The 17,300-nt window shown below is 38.5% G+C and overlaps 1 protein-coding gene across 1 annotated transcript in view; it reads right to left on the bottom strand.

Annotated features, from left to right (window-relative positions):
* Positions 1–6,351: 6,351 nt before the first annotated feature.
* Positions 6,352–17,300, bottom strand: part of znf804b (zinc finger protein 804B) — a 103,636-nt gene continuing 92,687 nt past the window's right edge. Inside the window, exons 3-4 of the mRNA XM_079626303.1 lie at positions 10,874–11,004; positions 6,352–10,725 (exon numbers count right to left, since the gene is read on the bottom strand). Coding sequence (XP_079482429.1) covers positions 7,299–10,725; positions 10,874–11,004 — 3,558 coding nt within the window. The 3' untranslated portion in view covers positions 6,352–7,298. The remainder of the gene's footprint in view (positions 10,726–10,873; positions 11,005–17,300) is intronic.

Here is a 17,300-nt window from a genome sequence, read left to right as displayed (position 1 = left end):
CTCTGGCTCCAAGATCTCAGAGCAGAGAAAAGAAAAAAAAACTTCAAAAGCATATCTACAGCGATACAGCTTGTACCAGACAATCCTAAGGAGGAAGTTTCTAGTGAGCCCTTTTTATTTTCTCTTATATTCGTACTCGTTTTTCCTGCTTTCCCTCAGCCCCCTTTCTTGCTCGCTCTCTTTAACGCTCGCACACAGAGTAAGTCTTGCCCATTGCCTGGGTCTCTTTAATCATCAACGCTAGCACTGAATAACTAAACCGAACATCCCTAATACCGCCTGTTGTAGCCAGCTGGCTCGAACCCCAGGCCGTGGTCGTGTGCTAACTACAGAGCAGCTTTTTTCATGATGTAGTGCTCTTGCATGGTGAGAGATGGTTCGTTTTTATGCATGGCGCCTTGAGATAAGAGTCTTACTGTCTGAGTTTCCCAAAAATCTCTCTATGTCAGAGAAAGGAAAGGGGAAACATGGCCCAGAGATGAATAACTTGTGTTGTAACAAAGCTAAATCTGATGTAGGAACCTCAAATATTGCGTGTTTTTTCTTTCTTTCAAATTTTTTACAAAACGTTGCTGACTTAAATTTTTAAGTACAATCAACTTGGACGTTTAAGTCATTTCAACTTAAATTACATTAAACTGATTTTTTTTTAAATGTTGTTTAACTTGAAAATTGAAAATTGCTTAACTTATTTTGACGAGTTAAAGTAATGTAAAAACTTATGTTGTCATAAATTATTGATCATATCATTTTTTTACTGTGTGTAACATGTATGTCCAACTTGTAAATGTATACTCATTGCATTGTTTATCATCATGCACCTATACAGTATGATGCGAGTACTGACTAAGAATTCATTTTAGTGATAAGTATACTGCGGTATGGCTTATATTAACATCCTACTGCACAGTGATGGGTAGTAATTGACATGTAATCTGGATTATGTAATCAGATTCCAAAAATTAAGTATTTATTCACAAGTTCCTTTGCCCATATAATCTTTAAGCATATTTGGCTTGCTGTCCGCAATGGAGGGGCTTGAAGCTTAGATATACCCCCGGTAGGACTACTACTTGGATGATGAGTATAGTAGCAAGATGCCTAAATTATGTTGGTGGAGTTGGGGAGGTGGAGGGATGCCAAAACAACTGATGCCAGAGCAAGGTGAGCGGCTGCTTACTGTATGTGCTCTGGCACTGAATTAAAAGGTTAGATGGGTTCACTCCTCCCGAAATTACGTTGTGAACTTCACTTCAATAAATTGGATTATATTACGTTTTAAAATGATCATAATCAGTTACATTTTTATTGATTACAGGATTACATATTCATTGGTTTTCCCCAAATATTTTTTTTCTTCTAAACTTTATATACTGTATTATGTTCGTAAAGTCTTCTTGATTTGTGGAATTGCTCACATTAGCCACTAGTCAAGTGTTTATAATAACATGGAAAATTGAGAGGCAACAGCACTTGACTTGTAAATGGTATCAATAAGATATAGTCCTATTCAAATCAATATAATAAAAGTGTTAGATCAAAGTAATCTAAAATTATGTCATTCCAAACCTGTACAACTTTCTTTCTTCTGTGGAACACAACAGATATTTCGAAGATTGCTTCAGCTATGATTGTCCAGTCAATGAATGTCAATGGGGTCCAAAGCAACATTGAACCACACTGACCTTCAATTCATGGAGATATTATTCTTTTAAAAATTAGTTTGTTTTAGTCTATTTAATTTCAGTGCAAGCGCATGTCTTTGGAGCATTTAGACTGGATTTCACAGACCTTTATGGCTTTAATGATATATAGAGCACAGCAGAGGGTCTCTTTCAGAAGCACAGAGCCACAAGAGGAGCTGCGGACTAAGTGGCCTTCTGAAAATGGCTTTATGAGTTATGATCGCTTCAGGGAAAAGCTTACACCAACCCTCAGGAATACTAATCTGGTTATTTTATTAAAATGAGTTTTGGCATTCTATCTTTTAGGCTCATTCTGGAAATGAGAATGAGAGTGGAACATAAAAAGTTAGTGTATAAAAATGCAAGAGTAAAATCAAAATGGATCAACGCATGCAACTCTTGTGTAAACACTGAGGCGTTTTGCTGCTGAATTACCAGAGTGGCTATACCGTTAGTTTTGTTAGAAGCTAACAGAGACAAAACTCTAAATGTAATTAGTTGGGTTAAATATTTTTTCACTAAATCAAATTGATATATAGCATATATAGTCATTTCTAGATAGTTTGATTAAATAATATTCTATACGCATTTTTATTTCATTTTGTTTTATATTTAATTTGATTTAATTTTTACATCTGATCTCACAGCCATGACAAATCTTTCAATATTATTCATCCATGCTAACAACCTTGAGATAAAATAGGCCGGCATTTATATTGAAAAGCATCATCATTTTGTAGATTTTTTTTTTTTTTATATGAGTCTGGGAACGAGACTGGAAAATAAAAGGAGGTAGTGCATAAAAGTGCTCGAGTGAAATCACACAGTTTACTCTCTATCAATTAACCATCTTTTGTGAATTTAGAAATTACTGTTGACTGGAGCATTCACTTTGTAGGAGGCAATCAAATTAAGCTTTTCAAAAGTATACAATTTCATTTAAGGTTTTCCTAGCAGAGGAAGGACAGACAAAGAGAGAGAGAGAGAGAGAGAGAGAGAGGGGGGGGGGGGGGGGACGACAACGACGACGGGGGACGACAACAGAATCAAAATGTGAGTAATTTGATATGAAATAAAAACATTTATCACTGTCATTACTGGGGTCGGACCTTACATCAACCTCAAGAAAGTAAAAATATACATGATGTGCTATGATTTACATGCACAACTTGAATCAATATGAAATTAGTTTTGGACCAATAGAGCCCTGGATTGTATTTGAAATGAAAAAGAAGTGACATCAAATCAAGGGGATTGGAGCAGAAATACAAGACAACTATGCATGAACACACACACACACACACACACACAACTATGCATGAACACACACACACACACACACACACACACACACACACGCTTATTTCACTGGCTCAGTCAAGCACCTGAGGGATGATGAAGAGGGAGCCAGAAGAAACGGTTTACGTAAAGGAAAAGAGGAATGATCCACAGGTGGGTGAAGCCATTTAACTGGATCAAAAACAGGCTCTACCTGATCTAACTTTAAATTTCCCAGCAAAGAAGATGATTATACCCACACCGAGGCTGTAGAATCTCTCCACCGTTTTGCTGTAAAGCTGAGCATTATGGGTTTTGACTGGCTTATTCTGAGCCTATGACCAGATGGGCTTTGGCTTTCATTTTGATTTTATGTTTTCATATTTATGTTTTTTGAGTTAGATATGAATCTGTAGGGTAGCATTGTGTGGTAATACACCCCTTAAAAAAACAAGTATACTTCAAGTTCGTTTAAGTAAGTATACTTAAGCAAAGACATAAACTTAAGTGAATGTATACTTGTTTTTAATTTATACTAAATATACATACGAAATATACTGATAATAGCACTTGAATAAACTTCTTTAGATAAATAATATGCATCTATAAGGAAAGATCTAAACTCTTTTTTCTGATCTGTTTATCTGAAGGAACCTATTCACAATGAATCACATTTTCCAATGCTACATATGCGAGAGGAATGTTTAGGATGAACTGATTTACTTAAAAGAATACAATTTTCCAACTCTACATATCAGACAGAGGTATGTTTATGACGAACCGATTCACTAAAAAGAATCAGGCTTTCCAAATATAATAGAGAATTTTAAAAACTTATTTTTTACAAAAATAACTTTTCTAAGAACACTTTATTTCTGAAAAAAACGTAACAAAAAATTTCCCAAATAATTACGGCATGACTGACTAAGAACCATACTGTAAAAAAAGTACTCCGAAATCAACTTGGATCAAGTCATTCCAACTTAAATTACATTAAACTGACATTAAAAAATTAGTTGAATCTTGTATAACATATAAAAAAAGTTGAAAATTGCTTAACTTATTTTGATGAGTTAAAGCAATGTAAATACATATGTTGTCATAACTTATTGATCATATTTTTTTTTTCAGTTTCACCAGGCAATAAATGTGCTGAAACATATTTAATTTGTAATTTTTTTCATAACTCATCTGCATTTTCCCAAATCTAGCTCTCAGAACTTAATATTGCAGACAGCACGTGCCAATAAACAGTGCTATCAGCATGTGCAATTCATTCTTGTTGAATTCATTCCCACCCTCAGTGCACAATTACAATGTGAGCAATAACAGCAGAGAAAACTATTTGCTTATTACCCCTCTAAAACCTGCAGGGAGTCCACTTCATTGGTCATATCTTTCTGTCTGGACATGATGAGGAAATGTCTAAATGCTCTTAAAGAAATTAAATCAATGAATCATATAAATAGCTCAAAAATAATTCATAGTAATAAGAATGTGGCTTAATGCTGCTCTGAATAGATCATATTTCTCAGTGATTGTCGTGGGTGGTGTCAGTGAGATATCATCACCGGAGGGTGCAAGCTAGGAATGGAAGAATGAGCAAGCAAGATATGTACACTGTCTGCTCCATACTGGGCATTTAGCAGCAGAGATAGTGATGTCCTACAGCTTTGATACATGCTAAACAGACTCTGAGTGGCCCCCACAGGCGATGAGCGGCAAACAGTGGCTCCGAACTTCAGTGGCATATTAAATAAGGGGCTGGCAGGGCACTAGACTATGAGGGGCATGTAGTGTTTTCTGTCTTACTGTATGCCTCATAGTTACTGCAGAAGAAATGAATAATGAGGCAAAAGTTTGGCTCCATTGGCTCCAGAAAAAGTGCAAAAAAAGTTTAACATTACATAACTCGTCTGTGATTATAATTGGCTCCAAGGCTTAGTGATATGGAATATGGATTTTTGGTCATATCAGAAGAACTAATATAGTGCATGTCATGGCTTACATCAAATACACTCCACTTCGATGTACAGTAAATGCTTGAAGCTTGTAACTATCTCGATTCCTCTTGTTTTTCACTGTATCTCTGATCAGTGTATCTTATCTTATTTTTCATGTGTCATCACTCCCTGTTTATCATATTTCTTTCTTTTTAGTGTGAACATTTTGTATTAATCAGAAAGTTTGTTTGGTTGTGTAGAGAAAGCGGCTGAAGAGTGAGTTTATTCTGTAACATCTGCTAATTATCCCCACTCTCTAGTTCATAGTCTGTTTGATCTGCTGTCCTGTGGAGTATGAGCACGTGGCAGCAGGTCTGCCAGCAGAGAGGCTGTATTTGGGGCATGGGAGGGCAACCATTGCACACACTGCTTCCCCTTATGGCTCTCCCTAAAGGTAGCCTGGCTTACCGGATATCTGTATGGATCCTCGTCGAGAATGTCACCAAAAAAAAAAAAAAACATTAATTTGAGCCTCTCAAAATCTTTAGGAGGCTGTCAACTCACCTCTGATCCAGTCAGGCACAAACCAGGCTGAGTCAGAGAGGCAGCAGACAAACTGTTACCATCTTCCTTCCATCCATCCTTCCTATGATCTTTTTATTTTTATGTTTTTACTTTCCAGTTGCATTAGAAGCAACCATGCTTGCTAGAGACATGAAGGTTGCAATTCTATGAATTCTATAGGATACTTTGTGTTTTATAATCAACTCTAGACCATCATCTGGAACCGTTTGTTATCACCATTTCCAACATGAAGTGCACTCAAAAAGAGAAAACCATTCCACTCAATAAACAATGAATATGTTATCGAATACAACACATCTAGTTAGCTTCTCAGAATCATTTTACACAATAATTTACTGCATTTGCACTCAAGATACCTATCTAGCAGGACACAAATTTGCCGTCATTATTCTGTATTTATTAAAAAACAGGCCCAACACAGTTTGAGTTAGAGTTTAGAGATATGAATCACCAATCCGTTTAGTGCCAGTGAGAGACTGCATAGCAGAGCTCCTCCTTGCCAGAGCAGACAACTTGTACCTGAGAGAGTTAATTAGTGCAAATGTGCAGTTGTGTTATTGGGCCACTGCTGGCAATGAGAAGCATCATTAACACAAAATCCCAGTCCCTCAGATCTGAGCAGAGAAGCACTGCTCATTTGAAATGAAGGTGTGTTAACATTCACTGAATTTGACATGTATTATGCCCTTTTTATTTCTTTTTTGAGGTGGGTAAATACCAGTTCAGCCACAATCCTCCTCCAGGCAAAATGCCAATCGCTGCTCCCTGTCTTCCAAAGTCTAAAAAGTCCTGAATTTTAAAAGCCTAAAGTAAAAATCTAGACCTCAAAGACACTAGTAATGACAAAGCTGTCATTTCTTGGAATTACATTTAATTTATTATTATTCCCATGACATTATCTTACAGATGAAAGTATGTTTGGCTCTACCAAAATAAGAGTGAATAAAAAGCATCTTAAACATATTTGAACAATCAAGTGCCTGTTATTTGTTATTACTTACATTACAAAGTATGAATACATAAATACAATTCAAGATTTTACACTTTAAATAGATTGAAAAAAAAACATTATTGCATGTCCACACTACAGCTGAGCAAGTCCAAACTCACTCTACCCTACTAACAACACAGAAAAAATTAAATCAAATAAAATGGGATGTCTTCACCCAAAGTGGTGAACACTGCTAAATCCATTAAGAGATGCAATAGATCAAACACATGCTGTATTTCTGCACCAAATAATCATGTCAATTTGCATATAAAACAAAAAAAGAATTCTGAATTTTATTCTGAATCATTTTGAAGATTCATGTACATTTTGCTTAGTCAGTTTAACTTTGCTCAAGGATATTTCCCCTAGTTCTTCATAAATAAAACCCTTTGAATACTTGCTGGGTAACTATAAAAATATGCTAATTATACTTATTACTAATTGAAAAGGCATTAACATTCTAATTTGACTTGAGGTTATGCTTAATTTCAGCCAACTGCTGAATGGGCTCAACTGCTGATAAATCACAGTGCGGTGAGGCAGGAGAGGTTCATCTGTGTGTTAATGCGGGGAGACGATGGCTGTATAAAGAATGGAATGGTAAACAACAACAAAGTAAAAAGTCTTGCTATCTTTGAGTTGACACTGCAACACAGAGATTAAACAAAAATAAATCACTACTCAACAGGAACTTTGGCTGAAAGGAGAACCTAAATATCAGAAAGTTCACAGCACAATTGGAGGGGTCTTGCAGGACATTTCATGTCAGAACTATATTCTTTCTTATTCTCATTTCCCCTCTCATTCTGACCAGAACTAGCTGGTTGGTCCAGGGTGGCGCTGAAGGTCCTGGCTGTGGAACAGAGGGTGTAGTAGGGGGTGGATCTGCAGAGTGCTGGCAGCAGCAGCAACAGCAGCAGCAGCAGCGGCAGCCATGGGCATTGGACCGAGCATCGCGGGGAGCAGAGAAGTGGGAGGCAGGGGGTGGAGAGTCAACCCAGGAACATGATGGTGAGGGTGAACTGGGTGGAAAGATGAGGCTGGGATCAGGTGGAGGGGTTGAGCTGCCAACATAGTAGCTGGCGGCACTGAAAAGAAGGCAGCAGGAATTGGACGGGCAAATTGGGTCTGAGAGAGGGTGGGGTGAAGGGGTGATAGCAGAGCAACAGGCGAAGAGTGAGGAGCAATAGAAGAGGGTGGAGAAGAGGGTTGGAGTATGTTGTATTGTAGACAGGCTGAAAGTGTAGTCTGATCAGGTGGCTCTGCAGTTGGTACTGGGCAATGGCTCATGTCCACAGATACTTGCTCTTGAAGGTGCTGCTGCTGCATGTGCTGCTGGGCCTGGAGCTGAAGCAATTTGTACTTCTCAATCTCATCATTCGTGAAGGTGATTGGTTGCTCAGAAAGGGGAGGGGTGGTGCATTTTGGACAGTGAATCCCTGCGATTTCTGCATTGTCTGCATGGTCTCTGATGTTAAGTTTTTGCGAAAAAGTCTTGTCTGGACCCAGAGCTAAAGCAGAACAGGTTTCTGTTGATCTATCCTCCTTGGCAATTTCAAGACAGGCATGGGATGCACTGTAATTTTGCCCATGTGTTTGTTGTAAGTGTTCTGAAGTCTTACTGTCAATTTGAGGTATAACTTGTTGATTTGATGGGACAGTTGAAGATGATGAAACCTGGTTACTAATACTGGCACTTGCATCTTTATGTATCCCTATTTTTCTTGCCCCTTTCTTAATAGAGGGTAATTTACCAATTAGCGGAAGTGAGAGGGTGACATTTGCTTTCTTTACTTTAGGATCCTTCTCAACCAACTGGTCTTTTGGCATTGGGTTAGATTTATGAGTATCATCTTCCTTCCCTACACCTGATTGTAAGGAATTAGGCTGAGCTACATTGTTACTTGTAGCTAATGGGGGTGAGTGACTCCTCTTTCTAAGAGGAGATGATTTGGTCTTGACCAATCTCTCGGATGGCCACCCAGAATGACTGCAATGTTTCTGGCTCTGTCCAGTTGGAGATGGCCTAATATGGGAGTTAGACAACCAGTCCCCATTAAGGTCAGAAATGCTAATGCTACTAGAGGAACTGGGGCTACGAATGGACACTGGCTTGTTATACCACCTGTCTTCACTTCTTTCTGGACTTGACCAAGGAAATTCTTCCCTCTCCCGGTACCTCCTACCTGCAGGGCTAAGTCTTTCATACCACCAATCCCTGACATCCTCTTGAGGTTCAGGACTGTCATAGACTCTATAAAACAACTGCCTGCCTTTATGTTGAGTTCTATGCTCTCTGTGTTTATGCTCCTCATCAATTTTTTTGTGCCCTCTGATGCTGTATCTCTCATGTTGATCTGGGCTGTTATAAACTGTTGAATATCTCCGTTTATTGTAGATGTAAGAGTCTGCGTAATCCCAACTGTCTCCTGTATGTTCGAAATCTCTGCATGGGCTATAACTGTAGTGAGGAACAATGTAAGAGGAACTTCTAATGCAAGACCTGGGCTGACTGTGCTCCTTTCTTAAAGGGTATAGATAGTTTGATCTTGGTGAGGTGGAGCGCCTCCCCATGTGGTACACAGGCCATTCTCCATCTGAGGTCATGTCTGACAGGCCACTCCACGACCCAGATTTGTCACTGTTGGGAGTTGAGGCAGCATCCCTCTTTGACTCATAGGTGTTGTCATACCAGCGATAATTATCCTCTCTTCCTGTCGTGTTGTGAACAGAATATGACAAAGGCCTCCGCCTTACCAAGCGCAGCGCTGACACAAGCCCCCTCATCGTTTGACATTTCTTCCTTTTACGTGCCGGGGCGGAAAGCGAGCTTACAACAATGCTTTTGAGGCTGTGCTCTGGGGTGTCACTTTCATTTGAAGTCTCATCTCTCACTGATCTTTTCCTCTTCCCCAGCTTGTGCCTCCTCTCAGTGCACGCTTGCTTGTATTGTGACGTATCGGTTGGAGTGCATTGGAATTCAAAGTGTCCTCCAGCTTCTGTCTGCGAGTAGGTTTTGAATGCGCATCCCGCTTGCCGGATCTTGACAGCATCTAATTTATGCCTACGATTTTTCCCCTTTCTCCTGTGTTTGGGTTTCTTTGGTTTTAAAATGCCTAATTTATCTCCTGGAACATCCTGTGTTTGTGGCCTAGCTCTGTCATTCTGGCCTGTGAGCTTGTCAACAACACCAAGATCTGTCCCCTTTGTGCTTTTGTTTCTGCCCTCCTTGTGTTTTAAATGGTAGTAGAGAGGGTTACAGCTGTAAGATACGCGTGGCTTGTCGGAAGTGTACTGCACCAGCTCAAAAGGCCATTTTGTCACACTTCCGTCCTTGCTGACTACATTAAGGAAAGAACCTATATTTTCATCCTTGCACACTCTGTGTATTTTATACTCCTCTGTCTCTTTTTCTGATATAGAGTCCTTCCCATTCTGCATAGTGCCCTGTTCGCAGCTTTTCTGTGTATGGTGGTGTGAGCCTTTGAGTATTTGGAGTTGGCCTTGGGCCATGGTACCCTGTCCATCTGTGTAAACAGTAGGGCCGGGGCATTCTCTCCCCTCTGATCCCCCATAAGCCCCCTCTGCCCTGGGCCTCTGCCCCCCATCATGCAATCTGTCCTCTGAACCAGCTGGCTTCCAGTTTGCTCCAGGACTGTGTGTGTCAGGACACCCCAGCTTCTCTGGCTGACTTGTGCTGTAGTTTGCCTGAATTTCAGGGCTCTCCACATGTTTTGCTTGTGCTTCCGTTTGAGGTGTTTGAGAGTCTTCATCCACCCAGCCCAGAGTCAGTGGATCATGGGACAGATCATGGTCATCATTATTTGGGGTTCTGGGTGAGCATGAGCCAGACCAAAGGGCCTCCAGGGCGAGTCTGTGCTTGTGGCGCTGGAGCTCTTGATAGTCACTGGCCTCCTCAAGTCCATCACTAAACACAGATGCACAGGAGTCAAGCTTTAGTTGAGCTCGTCTAGAGAAACAGAATGAGACTCCTGCCCTGGGGCTCCGGTGTCCTGCAGAAGATTTTGTCGGTAAGGGGTGTTTTTCGTAGCATGGCTGCTTATGTGTGGGCATACAAGAGGAGGACAAGCCCTTCAATGAGGTGTTTGTAGGGATAGGATTTGAGTTTTGAACCAAGGATGCTGTTGGTTTTGTGTCAAACTTGCTACTGCCAGCAGAAAGGATTTGAACGGGATCCTTATCCTTGTTTGTAGACCTTAACTTTGGACCTTTCCTGTCATCACTGTTGGCAAGAATAGAAGACAGTGTTATAATTAGGCAGTGCTGAAAGATCTCAAATCTCTTTAAATCTAATATATAGTGCATACATTATTTAAAGAATGCATTTACAGCACATTATATCATTGAGATAAAGTGTATTCTGATTTTACCTATCTCTTTGCTGTTTGAGTTGTGCAAGCTGGTGCAGTCGTTTCAGAGCTCTTTTTTGCTTTTTCTCATCTTTCCAGGACTTGGAGGAGACATTGCGTGCAAATTCTCTCTGCTTCAACTCTTTCAGCCTCTGTAAGACAAAACAGGCAGATGATAATGAGAGATAAGAAGTTCTGAAAACCTAAGGCTTTCCATGAAAACAGCATTTGTTTGGCTTCGATAAAGACCATAAAGAAGGCTTATCCAGGAGAGAAAAAAAGAAACATCAATCCAGGTCTATCCTGGGGTTCAATTGGGGCAGAACAATCCGAAACAGCCTTATGACACATTTGATAAAATAATAAAAAGATACAAAAACATCTCTTTCTAACGCTTCTGTTAATAGAGACTGTATAGTCAATACATTTTCCACATAAAAGGCTCCTTGGAAAAGGTACAGACCACATCAATGGATGCCTGTCTATTTATCACTTCATCCCTTTAGGGCAGAGGAGAAAAAAAATCGAAACAGAGTAAACAAAATCAGCAAGTCAAGTCAAGTCAAAAGACAATCGCAAAACAATAAAAGTGTCAGTGGCGCCTGAATTTGTTCAGCAGACATGAACGGAAAGTCACATGATCACAGCCAAACACTTTTGACTTTACTCAGCAGGGAAATTGAAGAGAAAGTCATATTTGTCTTGACTCATGAAAGGCAATGAAAATGTAACTCACTGCATCCCCTCTCTCGCCAGTACACAGGTGACATACAGTAAGTGTTTAATTTGGTCTGGTAATAAAATACAATCACACATTTTTTAAGGAAAAAACACACTGCTGTCTTTAATTGGTATTAGCCAAAATATGGAGATGGACTATCACTGGTGTATCACAAACTCAAAGCACCTTAGATTTTTCCAAAACTCTTTTATTTTTTGTGATCACATGCATGCACAACCTATACCAAGATTTTGTTGGTGGTGTGAAGGGAGTGCCAAGAGGAGGACAGTTTCCCTCTGCTGCATAGTGACAAGCACTGACAGGGAAAAAAACTGTATCTGTGAGACGTTAGCAAGCTAACTCCCAACAGAGGCTGCTGACTTTACACAGCAAAACACACTAATGATGCCTGCTTCAAGGGATCTTCACAGAAGAGAGCTTTTCAGAGTATATATACACATTAGAGGAACCACACAAATGTCAGTGAAAACTCACATAAAAACCTTCACCTTCCAAAAACAACATTGATATTGAAATGATCAAACTAAGATTTAAATGAACAAACACGCAAATTCAGTTAATTCTGTTAATTCAGTAAATACTACTAACATTCATAAACAGATTGCTGATATGATGTCTATTAGCACATATAGTTTCTCAATTCATTATCATGAAGAGAGATTCTAAACAGAATAGTTGAGATTAATTTTGTGGCGGCATCACAAATTTTCCATACATGTATTAAAAATACTGCAAATAAGAGAGAAAAAGGCACTTCGAGAGAATGGGGTAAATAATAGACACGATTTCCCTTGTCTTCAGATTCCGACCTTTGCTTATCAACACAAAGGCAGAATGTGAGTGCTGTTTCATTCTAAAAAAGCATAATACTACAGATCTGTTACAAAACCTGCCTCGCTGCATACTGGCTACATAAAAAACAGCCTTCTAAGTGGGTTGTTGCATTTAAAAACATGACACACAAGACTAGTGGAATGGAAAAAATTAGGTCTTGAGGTGCGTTTTTTAAAAGTTAAATTTTTTTAAAAGCACAATGGCCAAACATGTCTATCTGGCGCAGGCTTACATGGACAAATAATGGAAAAGCAGTGTAGTGAAATGTAAAAACTAAGGCAGCATCTACCAGTTATGGAACTTTGGGAAGCACTACATTACACTTATCCAGAGTGAAATATACAGAGTGAAATAATTTCAATAGCATTTGAAGCTTGCATGTTGCTAAGCTAACAATGTTGCAACGCAAAAACCATCTTGGATTTATTTTCCACTAAGCTTACTATTAGACAAGTCTCATAGAAATATGCTAAATTGCATGTTTTAAAAAAAAACATCAGGTCAGCCACTTTTTCTAATTAAGTGCTACTCCAGAAATCACTACTCTCTCTCTCTTACAGCCTGGCAACACAATGATGGTTTTGACAGAATGAGATGTTTATGGTATAAAACCATTCCATGACTGATATGATTGATAAGGCACATTAAAGTATTTGCCGCTAATGTTGATGAGCATGTCTAAATGCTCTACTCATAATTAGCTTTGGATATTCCCATATTCATGACGCCTTAGATTTTGCCCTTCAGAAGATAATTTGGACTTTCAATGAAACATCTGCCTCATGAATAACTGACAGATAAGAAAGAACAAAAGAACCATTCAATGGAAACTATTTTAAACTGTCAAAAAATAACTCATATCCTCTGATCACACTGACTGGGCAAGAATAAAAAACATTTAATATAGAGATGCAAAAGGATTTTCTGATTTTTAAAACCTAATTTTTGTTGTACAGTCTTAAATACTTGTATTAAGTAGTACAGTTTATTCTGTGGCATTAACTGCAACTCACAAACACACACTTTAACCCTGAGTTGTGTTGGGATTAATGAGAATTGGAGGTGATGAGATGCTCTAATTGACCTCCAACCTCCAGTCCATTAAATCAATTCTGTTGTGTGCTGATGATCAAACACTGACGGATTAATCAATGTGGAAGAACAGAGGTTTGTCTGCATGTGATGTGTAAGGATAGACCCTTTAGCGTATTATTGACTTACATGTCTTTTCACTAGGATATAAAAAAAAGCCCATTAAGATACTTTTTATAAACCTTTAGCAGTGGTAGCCATTCTGAATCTTAAATTCATGAGTAATGCAGCATCTTGCATCTTCTATAGCGCCGGTCCCTTTGATATCTGCATCTCAACTACTCTGAGATTCGCCAGCTGAGATAACAGACCTCAAAGGGTTTTACGTTGCTACTAAAAATCCTAATGTTAATAGACCTTAAAGGAATCCCATCAATGCGTGCAGGGTAAAGAGCCTATATCAGAGGATATAAAGGCACTATAGTGGAAACTAAGGCCGATGTGCATGGCATTTTAAAGACAATAAAATGCTGTGAACTGCACACAGCATAAGGTTTTCATTAGTTCTCTTTTTCATGGTTAAGCCTCTGTAAAAAATCTAAAACTGGACGTGTTTATTGGTGCTGGCCTGGTGGGATCACACCAAATGAGCTATTGAACAAACAAAGAAATTAAAGGGACAACAACAAAAATCGCCCTGTTAAACATGGTGCTCCTCCTTTACTCTCATTCTCTATGGGACAAATTAGCTTTCAAGTTGCACCACTTCTGCTCACATTATTTTAGTGCAAAATCTTGCATCTTACTCACTAACCAACCGTGATCAAGTTTTTAATTAGATGCTAAATGCACTAAAAAAAGTATTTCAATTAAGTAACTGTCATTCTTTTCAGCACAAACACACATCATAATTGACTGTAATTTGTAATATACATAAATTATATACTTGATGTAAATTAGACTTTGTTACCAAATGATTGTTTTACAATTTGCAACTATTTCTCTGTCACAATTTACATAGCATCCGTATAGCCAGCGCATTCTCATCCTAGGGCGTCATATACTGACACTTTTGACATTTCGTCTACATCCAACGCACATGGCAGCCTTTAGTGTCAATATGACTCGCACAAAGCTTTGTTCGGTTATGGTTGGGTTTAGGTCTGGGGTAGGGTTAGGGTTAGACCGCTAGGAGGTGCCTTCTGGCCCATATCTATCTGCGTCTCATATTGACACTAAAGGGTGCCATGTGCGTTGGATGTAGACGAAATGTCAAAAGCGTCAGATCGGGCTGGTATAGCAAGTGGTAAACGGAAGTTAATTTAAAAGGGATGTTTTCCATTGATCATCGCGTAATTCATGAAATGATTGGAGACGAACGTTATACAGACGTGCCATGAAGTCAAGCACATTTTAAGTCGGTTCAAGTACTGAATCACAGTGGTGAAGGCTTCCAGTGAAACACAGTAAAATATGACCTGCAAATTGGAGAATAGCGCAATGAAATGCTGTTTAGCAGATAATTTGTTGCCATTTTGGCGTTCTTTTCACAATCCCTTTAGTGAATCGGCTGCTAGACCCCTTTGTCTTTCTATTTATCTGTCTCTTCCTCACTCTTATATTAAGGAACAAATCTCCAGGCCATGTATAGGCTTTAATATACTCTCCTGTCTAGAGTTTCTGCCAATTTCTACATTATATCACAACCTTGAGCAAACACACTCTCATGAAAAACAGTCTCAAAAAGAGAATTGAGTCATGATCACACTTTCCCGCTTTACATCTCAAAAAAAAAAAAAAAAAAGAGTAAATCTATACAAAAACAACATATGACATGAGTTTCAAACTGTATTCTATTACAAACACATTAAATGCACTAACCAATGATTTATACACAAACGCAGGTGCAATGGTAGTGTGAAATCTGGTCTGACAGCTGACACTGACTGTGAACTCGGCCTCACTCTAGATATTAGCAGATTTGACATTTTAGCACTGGGACAAGAGCAGGCTGTTCCCTAATTGGCTGAAACATCTCCGTCCACCTCGCAGAGCCCAGACATGGAGGTGTCACCATGTAACATTTCACCAGGAACGCTCTTCAAAGAGCTGGATTTCTGTCTGCTACTTTTTTTTTTTTGCACAAATTTGAAAGTCATTGTGGTTCATCTGCTCCCTTCAGTTTGGGTCATGCAGACAGCTGTCATCTTTACAAGCTTCAGTGCCAATCATGGCTGCCTTGTTCAATCATGTAACATTAAATGCAGATCTTCCAACAAAAGGGATAGTTCAATTCATTGTTTACACTCTTAGACAACAACAAAAGATTCTGCTATATTATATACTGCAGAATATCTGTGACATGGTTTTAATAATCACCAAGCAGAAAACTATTGTTTACTTTCCAGTTCAGTTGAGCCGGCTTTGTTGAAGATATTGATTACTTTGGAAACCGATTGCCAAACAACATCGCAAATTGCCATATTAATTCAGAATTCACTTGATGTGTGTTCACAGTGTCACAGGAATTCATATTTTGGCTGTTTTCAGTGTCTTTACATGTGGCTCATCCAACTGAAACCAGATTTATTTATTATGAATAATCCTATCTTTTGTTTTTATCCATCCAGTTCCAATAAATAAAATAAAATAATCAAATGGCATAATTTGAATGACAATGGCATTGAATTTTGGAATTTGGAAGCAAATGTTAATATATAAACATGAATACATTTCATAACACTGTAAAATATAATCTTTAGCTGTAATCTCAAAATGAATATCCATTCAGATTAATTTTCAGCAGCTATTACTCCAGTCTTCAGTGTCACATGATCATATTTATCATACAATTATTAATATAATAATATGCTTTTCATTTGTTATTATTATAATCATTGTTTTGATGTGGCCACCAAAAATCCATTATTATTAATATAGGATTGTAAATGACTCATTTTAGTCTGCCTGAACACTAATACATTTCGTAACACAAATGTAATCTTTAGCAAATCGTCCCCTTGGAATTATAAGGTTCTATCTGCATTCTGACTGGTTTTGAGATATTGAGCTTTAAAGTTTTTGCATTCCATTCGACTGTGTTGAAAGAACCTTTTTTATTTTCTAAATAAAAAGTTCCAAAATGTACACAACTTAAAAAACAACATCACATAATGTAAATAAGTTGTCACAGAATAAGAATATGTGAATAACTCAATTTTGACAAAAATGTCAGATAGAACCTTATAATTCCAAGGGGACGAAATCTCAAAATGAATATCCATTTTTCATACTGTACATTATAACATTGTAATGCGTAAATTCATTTATTTTATTCTAGGGGTGTTATTTTATTCTACTCTTTTTGTACACAAAATAGTCAGCCATTTATCAATATCGGTATTAACATAAAAATGAGTACCTCCATAAAATCTTTGGTCATACCACTACTGATAATAAAAAAACTGTAAAAACTGGCTTTTTTTTGTTGTTGCCAATTTCAAAGAGAAAATTGTTTCTGCTGCAACACACTCTATAGTCGTCCTGTTTGTCGAGTTAACCGGAAACACCTGCGTATGCATACGACTGCGAGGGTGTGTGTATGTGTGTATGTGTGTGTGTGTGTGTGTGAGGTCCTTCTGCATGCTCCAGTTTCCATAGTTAAATCTGCCGTATTGTGACAGGCCTCTCTGGACCTCCTGAGCACAGGTGAGCAACATTAGTCAGCCTGCCTCCCAGTCTAAAACCTGACACAACAAACAGGTGGGATTGCCTCTTTCTCTCTCTCTTACACACGAGAAAAAGCATCAAGCGGCTCTAAGAAACAGAGAGAATATTCTC

This window comes from Phoxinus phoxinus, assembly GCF_949152265.1.
Source record: "Phoxinus phoxinus genome assembly, chromosome: 10".
Taxonomy (NCBI): domain Eukaryota; kingdom Metazoa; phylum Chordata; class Actinopteri; order Cypriniformes; family Leuciscidae; genus Phoxinus; species Phoxinus phoxinus.
The sequence above is the reverse complement of the archived record's forward strand: the minus strand, read 5'-3'. Positions and strand labels throughout refer to the sequence as shown.